General features: G+C 43.5%; 1 protein-coding gene across 1 annotated transcript in view; it reads left to right on the forward strand.

Moving 5' to 3' along the window:
* Positions 1 to 11,093, forward strand: part of whrnb (whirlin b) — a 113,812-nt gene that overhangs the window by 97,179 nt on the left and 5,540 nt on the right. The window contains exons 8-9 of the mRNA XM_008285164.1: positions 3,381 to 4,095; positions 10,636 to 10,811. Of these exons, the coding sequence (XP_008283386.1) occupies positions 3,381 to 4,095; positions 10,636 to 10,811 (891 nt within the window). The remainder of the gene's footprint in view (positions 1 to 3,380; positions 4,096 to 10,635; positions 10,812 to 11,093) is intronic.

Consider the following 11,093-nt stretch of genomic DNA (forward strand, 5'->3'; position numbering starts at 1 on the left):
GAAAATATGAAAAGATTTGGTTGAATTCTTATAGCAGTAGAGCTTTATACTTCTGACCATTTTTTAGGCGATTTTTGGTCATTTTTGCAAAAAAAACAAGGAGGGGAGGTGAAATCCCCCCAGTTTGACCAAATTTCCTTAAACTTAGACTGAAGTAGTTTTGGGTGGACCCCTTTAAACTGGCAAAGTTTCATTGAAATCGGTGAGATGGCTTGTGCCACCCCCGCCTGGTCCTATCGTGGATGCACTCTTAAGGATATGATGAAATTTCATGTGGACCCTCACGTACTTGTGGCTGTGGAAAGTATCACAATGATCTTCCATGTCGTTGTGGTTGTTTCAAATTGGAAACCTTTTCCATATTTACGTCACTTTTTTTTTTTTCTTAATCAGAATTTTGTGTTTTTCACAACATAAACAAAAATGCAGTTTAGTTGAATAGTGCCAGAATTCTTGGAACACAAGTTAGACCTGAGAGTGGGGATGCTGGGCCCATCCTTAGGCCCACTTGTTATTTTGTGAGGCCCAGGGATTGATCTATAATTTCATTAGCCAGGACCACACCAATAAGCTGAAGCTCGATTGCTTATTGAACGCGAATGAGTGTTGTGTTGATGAATACTTAAATGAGCTGATGCTGTGTAGGGAAATACTTACTCAGAGATCAGCAGCGGATCCTGAGCTGGCGAACCCCCTAGGAGAAGGAGAGGAGGTGAGGCACAAGAAGCGAGAGTGAACAAGTGGGAAGGGCAGAGTGGTATGTATAGACGTTTGACAGGAGGAGGAGTGGTTGAGATGTGTTCCTGCTCTCAACCCTCAACTATAGATTTATGCTCCATTTTGCTATCTAGGATCACACCAATAAACTGAAGCTTGATTGTTTGTTAGACGCAAATGAGCATTGTGTTGGTGAAGACTTAGATGAGCTGATGCTGTGTGGGGAAATGCCTAGTCAGGGATCAACAGTGGATCCCGGGCTGGTCGAACCCCCAAGGAAGAGGAGAAGAGGTGAGGCACAAGAAGCAAGAGTGAACAAGTGGGAAGGGCAGAGTAGTATGTATAGACGTTCAACAGGAAGGGGAGTGGTTGAGGTGTGTTCCTGATCCTGAACCTCAGCTAAAGATTTACGCTCCAATTTTCTAGCTCGGACCACACAAATAAGCTGAAGCTTGATTGTTAGTCCTTCATAGATCTGGTGATGAAGTTGCTGGGGAGTTTCATGGAAGGATAGGTGAGTTGGTATCCCATGGCCAGAAGTGGCTGTAGTGATGGAGCTGGGAACAGGTTTCAGTAGGGTAGGTTGCTGGTTGGTAGGATGAACTGTTAGGAACATTTTTTTCAGTGGAGTCCTAACTGCTCCAAATCAGCACACAGAGTCGTCTCTTAACACAAAAGCAAAATTTTACTTGCAACAATCAGCCAACATGAAGATACAGATTCTGAACAAGTGACTGACTAAAAGCATGAAGCATTGGTTCTTATGTACAGACAGTGAACAGAATACAGAAGACCAGAACACCTGGCAACCCAGGCGGAGTTAGAGCGTGGTGATGTCATGCTCGGGTGCACAGCATGGCGTCTAATGGGGAGAGGATTGTTTTGGTTTGTTACATGTTGAAAGCTCTTGGAGTTTTAGTTTAGTGTACTTTGTCATCAGCAAGGGGGCAGGTGAAGACTGTCCCTTAAGCTCTGTGAAAACCAAAGGCAAATTAGTCAGAGATTTTATGTAGAGGGACATTGTCAGGAGAACTGTCAGAAATGTGGGAGCACGACAAGTGTTTCTGGGTGCCATGAGGGAATGAGTCGGCTTCTCTGCAGGCTTGTCTGCTTCAGCGTGCAGCCTCAGCATCTGAAAGATGGAGGATTGTTGTGGTCATGGGACCTCAGTTCTGTGAGTTTCTCAGAAATCTGAATAGTTTAGCTTTGTTGTCAGAGTGATGACAGATAAAGTCTTTCTCTTAATGCTTTCTGAAAACCGGCAATGGTCTGGTCAGAGATTTCATCTGGAGGGACATGGCCAGAGGATCTGTCAGGAGGCTGGGAGCACGCCAATTTTTTTCAGATGTGGCAGCTTGTCTGGATGCTTGTCTGCTTCGGACAAAAGCCCTGAAACGAGTAAAAGTTGAGGAATGTAATTACATTTTGACTTTGCCTGAGAAGAGGTTTCCTGGTTGTAGCTGGGATTGGATGAGAAGTGTCTGATGGGGCTGGAGAACGGAGAGTGAAGTTCTGATTGAAGTTGCCGCTTCATGATGAGCGATGCAGCTAATGGCAGTGGGGAAAACCTACGTAATCCTAATATAAAAACTAAACAAAACCAACAACTAAGCTAAAACAACAAAATGGGGATACTCACAAAAGGGGACAAAACTGAAGGGGCAGATGGGCTCGGGGGTTGAGGATCAAGGCAGGCAGGCAGGAAACAGAGCGGGGGTCAACAGAAAACATGGAGGACAAAAGTTTATGGTCTGGCAGGGTGTGGTGGAATGAGGAGGGCTTTTGTAGCAGGAGGTGGATGATTGGGCTCAGGTGAGCGGATAGCCACAGCTCACTCCAATAGCTGTAATCAGGGCTGGAGTGACTGAGAGGGTGAGCAAGGGAGGTAGAGAGAGAGACACACACAGATGCAGACAGAGAGACAGAGGCAGGAGCTGAGGCTCAGGCAGGGCCTGAAGCAGGGATCCTGAAACAAAACCACCAGGGATTGATAATTCATCTACCTAGTTGGTATTTCAAAGTGTTCTGGAACATTGGGTAATAATAACAGCAAGTCGGATTGCTGCCTTTATAGCAGCTCTTCAGATATGTCTATTAACTCACAGCACTACAAAATGACAGTTATTTTAGAATGTGACTGAACTGACTCTTGTGGACTGAAATTTACAGTACACAAGATTATTATACCATACTTTCTCATACTGTTCAATGCTTGTTTTTCAAAACTGCCATTCACTGTATTTTCATATAGGATTTGCCTCACTGTATAGCAATTATTGTTCCTGGAAGAGTTTACCTTTTCCATGTCTGATACTCAATAACAAGGAATTTACAGATGCTGCGTGCACACTTTTCATAAAATTTTTAAGTTGTTTTTTTTTTTTTTTTACACATAACTGATTTTCTTTTATTGATTAAATTATTTAAAAAAAATAAGTCTCATATATCACACTTTCAAATCCATCAAGATAGACGAATGGGTTTGATATTAAATGCTCATCATTGCAACCTGCTGACATCCAGGTACTGACTCAACATTGTTAATTTATACCAGGGTGCTGCCTAATCAACAAGGAGTAAAATCTTAAAGACATTGCTCAGAAATGGAATGTACACCAGTCACTAAGTATTTCTGTACCCTGTTGCCTTCTTTTTACTGACAGGATGGAATGCAGGCTCCATCATCTCCATCATCTCTAAGAGCTGCTCCTCTCCAGGTCCAGAGCAAGCCATCCAGGGAGAAGGAGCTCAGCCGGAAGCCTTCAGCCCGGCTGGTGTCAGCTGGTTCAAGCCGACTCTTCACTGGCCCCACTCGTTTGCTCCAGGACTGCCTTCATAAGTCACTCAAATCCCTTCCCACTACCCACCAACACTCCCCAACATCTGCTCAACACGCCTATGCTGGTGCCAGTCACCACACTTCCCTCAATGCACTCCATCACACCTGCCAGAGCTCCCTTCAACTCTCCGACTCTGAGCACCACGACATCCCCCTCTTCGCTCATCATGTCCACCACCACACTGCCCACCATAACAGGCCCAGGTCAGGACACCACACCTGTCCAGGCTTCTTGCACCATCAGGACTCCTCCAGCCCTGCTAAGCCAGAGCCATGTGTCAAGCTTACTTGCAGATCCAGCTCCTATGAAAATTCCTCTGTCTTGTCTATGTCTGGATCATCTTCCAAATTGGCATCTCCCATGCCATCCCCTCATCCATCACCCCATCCTTCACCATGTCCCTCCCCCTGTCCCTCCGTAATAACACCTGCAGCCCCACCCTGTAGTCCTGATAGGCCCTGCTCACCTGCCCTCACCCAGAGAGCTATCGTAACAGACATGAACCGACTGTCTGCAGAGTCCAGAATACAGCAAAGAGGTACACAGTCTGTGTGTTGTCTCCCTGTGCAGAAACACATATTATATACTGATACAATTATTGAACACAATTGTAATTTATTAGTATGATCCAGAACAACACTGACTGTGGAATTTTATCATGCAACATATCTGTGATGGTAGAAAATAAACACGCATCTGCTGCTGCTGGTGTGTGCTTCTGTCATAACAATGCACATTTACCAGCCTCTTTATTAGGTACACCTTGCTAGAGTGGGGTTGGACCCCATTTTGGCCCATCGAACTGCTTTAATTGTTTGTGGAATAGATTCCGCAAGATGTTGGAAACATTTCTTAAAGATTTTAGTTCATATTGACATAATAGAACCATGGGAATTGTGGTGACTGTGGAGGCCATTGGAGTACAGTGAAGTCATTGTCATTTTCAAGAAATCACTTTGAGATGATTTGAGCTTTGTGACATAGCTCGTTATACTGCTGGAAGTAGCCATCAGACGATGGGTCACTCTAGTCATGAAGGAAAGGACACGGCCAGCAACAATACTCGGGTAGGCTGTGGCATTTAAACCATTTTTTAACTGGGGCCCAAAGTGGGCCCAAAGTGTACCAAAAGTAAGGGCATTATATGAGATATGTCACAAATCTGCCAACTAAATCATTACCAAACAGTTTCTTCACCAATATGTTTGTAAAGGTGTGTAATAACATGCTTTAAAATGTTGAAGTTCAACTCCCGTGGGAAACCCTGAAAAAAACGGCTCAAGTTAGGGTACCGATAAATGATTGTCGAAAAATCGTTTTTAAAAAAAAATCAGGCCTTAACTAACTCATGACGGGTCAAATCAGGGTTTTTTTTTCATGATTCTGAGTTGATTGTTAGCATTTATATTTCACCACAATCCCTCAATTGTTGAAAAAGGCCACACTCACTTTTACATTTACATTCACAGTAGCTTTTATTTCACATACTTATATAATACTCAGCGTATTCAAGAGTCATTGTCTATGTCTTCTTCAGACTTTTCTTCAGACTCAACAACATCATGACTGCAGTTTCTGCATGTAATGCCTTTACAGATTCCACAGGCCGAGATGCTCGTGACCCCATTCTTCTTGCAGCTGCACCGCCTGTTGTTGCAATCTCCACGACAATTACACCTCATGAACTTCAGTAGCTCCTCAGGAGCCATGGGGTCTAGTTTTGGAACTGGCTCATACCCATGCACACCTAATGTCCATTCATAGTCACTGGGGTTCAGAGACATGCTCTGTAGAATGAGATAGTCCCGGGTCTGTAGGTGGGCATGGAGTGAATGCTGTGCAGCTGCACCCTCTGTTGTCGAGTCTCTGGTTTGATCACTCCTACCGCCGCCTTCCTTGAGAACATCCATCCATGCATTATCTATACACCGTTTAATCCTCACTAGGGTCACAGGGGGGCTGGAGTCTATCCCAGCTGACTTAGAGTGAAGGCAGGGGACACCCTGGACAGGTCACCAGTCTATCACAGGGCTACACTTAGAGACAGACAACCAAGCACACTCACATTCACACCTACGGACAATTTAGAATCACCAATTAACCTCAACATGTTTTTGGACTGTGTGGGAGGAAGCCGGAGAACCCGGAGAGAACCCACACTGCGCGGGGAGAACATGCAAACTCCACGTAGAAAGATCCCACCTTGCAGCCCCTTCCTTGAGAACATGTTGTACCAAATTTCACCCTAAGCAGTATCTGCTCCATGATAAATGTACTGCATTTGGTCTCTGAGAGGAATGTGGCGATTTCTGATTGAAGTTCGTAAAAGTGTGAAAACACTTTGCCCCTCGACAGCCAGCAGACTTCTGAGTGATACGGCACCTGCATGTGCTCAGAGCCCAAGTCTTTGCACAGATTTGAAAAGCAGCGGAAATTCTTTGCACTCTGTTTTATGTGGTTCACCACTTTGATGACATTTGTTAATGTTTCATCAAGCACAGGTACCATATCCTTAGCCGCCAGTGCTTCTCGGTGCAAAAAGCAGTGGTTCCACGTCGCGTCAGGTGCCCTCTCCAGAATTCACTTCACAACACCTGAATGTTTGCCGGTCATGGAGGCAGCACCATCAGTAGTGATTCCCACACAGTAATCCCAGCTGAGGCCCAATGAGCTCAAATACAAGTCCAGGGTGTTAAAAATGTCCTCTGCCTTTGTATGGTAGGGAGGTCTCTGCTGCAGGGAAATTGTTCTTGCAAATCACCGTCCCACACATGTCTCACATAAACCAGCAAAATGGCATGGCTAGCGACATCTGTGGATTTGTCCATCTGTAAGGGCTTGCCAGGATGCGGGCTGTGGTCTGTTGTTTTATATTACCAGACATTTCTTCAATCCGCAGAGTTATGGTATCGTTGGACAGTAGTATGGTTTTCAGCTTGTCCACTGCTGACTGATCCAGCACATCTCTTACCATATCCATGGCAGCAGGTAAAATAAGCTCTTCAGCTATTGTGTGAGGTTTCTTGGCCTTTGCAATGCGGTGAGCTACATGGTAAGCTGCGCCGAGAGATTGTTCTTGTTTGGAGCAAGATGCTGTCAGACACTTTTGTGAAGTCCTCAGCTCCTGGAGTCGTCTATGAAAAAACTCCACCGGCTTGTCTTTGCATGCAGGATGTTTAGTTTCTAATGGCGCTTCAGTTTGGATGATTTCATGCTCTCATGTGCAAGCACTTCACTACAGAGCACACATTGGGGTTTCTGTCCCTTTTTATCCTCAATGTACAAAAATCCACATTTTAAATTATATGGGTCCCAACATCAACACAAACTTAAAATGAACGTCAAACAAACTATGATTTTGATGCCTGCCAAAATAAAAGGTTTTTCAAAATAAAAAACATGTCCAACCTGAGACGCACATTATATATTATTTATTTATTTATTTTGACCAGCTGTCTGCGACCCACCCAGAACAGGTCTGTGACCCACTTTTAGGTTGCGACCAGTTGAGAATCACTGACCTAAACAACACAATGTAACTCCAAGTCAATCACATTTCTGCGAAACCAACCTGTCCAATTAGGAAGCAACACTGATTGTGAATCAATTTCACCTGCTGTTGTGCAAATGGAGCAGACAACAGGTGGAAATGAGAGGCAATTAGCAAGACAACCCCTGTAAAGAAGTGGTTCTGCAGGTGGTGATCACAGACCATTTCTCTGTTCTCACCCTTTCTGGCTCATGTTTTGGTCACTTTTGCATTTTGTCAGTGCTCTCAGCCCTAGAGGTAGCACGAGGCATGTCTACAACCCACACAAGTTGCTCAGGTAGTGCAGCTCATCCAGGATGGCACATCAATACAAGCTGTGGCAAGAAGGTTTGCTGTGTCTCTCAGCAGTGTCCAGAGCATGGAGGAGATACCAGGAGACAGGCCAGTTCACCAAGAGATGTGGAGGGGGCTGTAGGAGGTCAAAAACCAAACAGTAGGACCGCTACCTCCTCCGCTTTGCAAAGAGGAACAGGTGGAGCACTGCCAGAGCCCTGCAGAATGACCTCCAGCAGACCACTAATATGCATGTTTCTGCTCAAACTGTCAGAAACAGACTCCATGAGGTGGTATGAGGGCCTGATGTCCACCAGTGGGGCTTGTGCTTACAGCCCAGCACCATGAGGGCGATTGGCATTTGCCAGAGAACACTAAGATTGGCAGATTCGCCATTGGCTGGAGATGCCGTGGAGAACGTTCTGCTGCCTGCAACATCCTCCAGTATGACCAGTTTGGTGGTGGGTCAGTAATGGTGTGGGGAGGCATTTCTTTGGAGGGCCGCACAGCCCTCCATGGGCTAGCCAGAGGTACCCTGACTGCCATTAGGTACCAGGATGAGATCCTCAGACCCACTGTGAGACCATATGCTGGTGCAGTGGGCCTTGGGTTCCTTCTGATGCATGACAATGCTAGGTCTCATGTGGCTGAAGTGTGTCTGCAGTTCCTGCATGGTGAAGGCATTGATGCTATGACTGGCCTGCCCGTTCCCCAGACCTGAATCCAACTGAGCACATCTGGGACATTATGTCTCGTTCCATCCACTAACGCCACGTTGCACCACAGACTGTCCAGGAGTTGACTGATGCTTTAATCTAGGTCTGGGAGGAGATCCCTCAGGAGAACATCCTGCCTCATCAGGAGCATGCCCAGGCGTTGTAGGGAGGTCCTACAGGCACGTGGAGGCCACACACACTACTGAGCCTCATTATGATTTGTCTTGAGGAATTTCCACTGAAGTTGGATCAGTCTGTAATGTGATTATCCACTTTTATTTTGAGTATGTTTCCAAATCCAGACCTCCATGGGATAATAATTTTGATTTCCATTTTTATCTTGTTTTGTTCTCAATGCATTCCACTATGTAGTAAATAAAGTTTTTCAACTGAAGTATTTCATTTATTGAGATCGAGGATGTGCTATTTTAGTGTTCCCTTTATTTTTTTGAGCAGTGTGTAAGTATGTGAAATAAAAGCTACTGTGAATGTAAATGTAAAAGTGAGTGTGGCCTTTTTCAACAATGAAGGGTTTGTGGTGAAATATAAATGCTAACAATCAACTCAGAATCATGAAAAAAAAACCTGATTTGACCGCTCATAAGTTACTTGAGGCCCAATTTAAAAAAACAAAAATCGATTTCTCGACAATCATTTATACCATATATCATTGTACCCTAACTTGAGCAGTTTTTTTCAGGGTTTCCCACGGGAGTTAAACTTTGACATTTTAAAGCATGTTATTACACACCTTTACAAACATATTGGTGAAGAAATTTTTTGGTAATGATTTAGCTGGCAGAGTTTGATATGTTTCCCTTACTATAAGAAAATATCCCCTACACCATTACATTATCACCAGCAGCCTGAACCATTGATACAAGGCAGGATGGATCCATGGTTTCATGTTGTCTGAGGCAAATGCTGACCATCTGAATGTCACAGCAGAAATCGAGGCAACGTTTTTCCACTTTTCTATTGCCCAATTTTGGTGAGCCCGTGCAAATTGTAGCCTCAGATTCCTGTTCTTAGCCTTCTCTTTTGCTGTTGCCTATCTCTTTTAAGGTTCAGCATGTTGCTTGTGTAGAGATGGTCTTCTGTATACCCTGGTTGTAACAAGTGGTTATTTGAGTTACTAACAGTAGTAATAAGTTGGCTTTCTAACATCTCAAAGTAGTCTGGACATTCTCGTCTGACCTCTGACATCAACAAGATATTTTTTTGACCAATGAAGTGTGTTTTCTCTTTTTTGGAGCATTTTCTGTAAACCCTAGAGATAGTTGTATGTGAAAATCCCAGTAGATCAGCAGTTTCTGAATAGTCAGACCAGCCTGTGTGGCACCAGTAACCATGCCACGTTCAAAGTCACTTAAATCCCTTTTTTTTTTTCCTTCTGATGCTCAGTTTGAACTTCAGCAGATTTTCTTGGCCATGTCTGCTGCCTCAATACAGTGCCATGTGACCGAATGATTAGATATTTTTAACGTGTAGTTGAACAGGTGTACCTAATAAAATGGTCAGCGAGTGTATACATGTGCTACAATGGTGCTCACTACACTAATTAGAGGTTCTTCTCCAGGTTTGTGAACAAATTTCAACTAAATTGAACTTATAATTAAACACAGGGTTGCAAATGATGCCTAAAATCAACATGTTATATGTATACCTGAATTCACCAAATTTTTCAAAAGAAAGTTCATGCTTGACCATTTCATATTTGCTTGATTTTTTTTTTCTGTGCACATGTCTGTTATTAAGTAAAACATAAAATCTGAAATCTGGGGTCACAGGTAACATTAGTTTTTGAGTTAAAAATTCTTAACCGGGGTGGGGTCATAACGATTTGTTTTTTCTTCGCGCCAATCTGTGATGCAATGTTTGAAGTGCCATAACTTAAGAAATAATGTAGCTTGAGTCCCGACATTTTGTAGGCTCATTGACATGTCCATATGGTCTTTAATGACACAACCCTACTTCGATAAAACAAAACAAACAAGTTATATGATGGTGTAATAGATGAATGTGGAACCTTCAGGCATCTGAAAATTGTACCCAAGGATGAACCAAACTTGTGGAGGTCCACAATTCTCTTCCTGAGGAAGCAGTGTGTTTGAGGTGTGCCTTAAAATACATCCACAGGTGTGCCTCCAATGAATTCAAATGTTGTCAATTAACCTATCTAAAACTTCCAAAGCCATGACATAATCATTTGGGCTTTCCATAATAGTTTGAAGGCATAGCAGTCTTAGTGTATATGAACTTCTGACTTTGAAGAAAGTAGTACAATATTCTCTAAAAAGTTCTCTCTCTCATTATTCTGGCATTTACTACATATAAGTAATATTGGTAATCTTAACTGACCTGAAACAGGAGAAGTCTGATGTAAGACAGTGAGGAAAAAAATTGAGAGAGAGAGAGAGGATACAATACTGGACAAGACATCAGATTCACTTAGAGATTTATTTTGTGACTTCAAAGTTATAAAATGTCTTTTAATGTATTGCCTGTTTAAATGCTAACATTATCATGTCCCCTCCAGGGGCCACCCTGTCCCAGCTGTCAGACAGTGGCCAGACTCTGAGTGAGGACAGTGGCGTGGATATAGCAGAGGCAGGAGGCCACATCAAGGATGGCAGCCCTCGACCCAGCAAGAACCAGCAGGGCCATCTGGAGCAGTCAGGGGCACTGGCATTTCCTCTAGGAGCCACCAGACAAGTGAGGGCATCAAGCTGTCATAAATAACCAATCATTAGATTTACCATGTTGATCACCAGATCACTACTTCTGCTGCTTTCATTCCATTCCTTTCATTTGAAAAGAGTAAGACATCACAAGTTCTTACAACAAAATGAAAACACAAACAAAGCAAAACAACACAACAAAAGCACAACAATCTGACTAACTGTATTGTGTGTGTTTCCCATACGATAGATAGATAGATAGATAGATAGATAGATAGATAGATAGATAGATAGATAGATAGATAGATAGATAGAT

The sequence above is a fragment of the Stegastes partitus genome, unplaced genomic scaffold, assembly GCF_000690725.1.
Source record: "Stegastes partitus isolate 25-593 unplaced genomic scaffold, Stegastes_partitus-1.0.2 Scaffold389, whole genome shotgun sequence".
NCBI classification, from domain to species: domain Eukaryota; kingdom Metazoa; phylum Chordata; class Actinopteri; family Pomacentridae; genus Stegastes; species Stegastes partitus.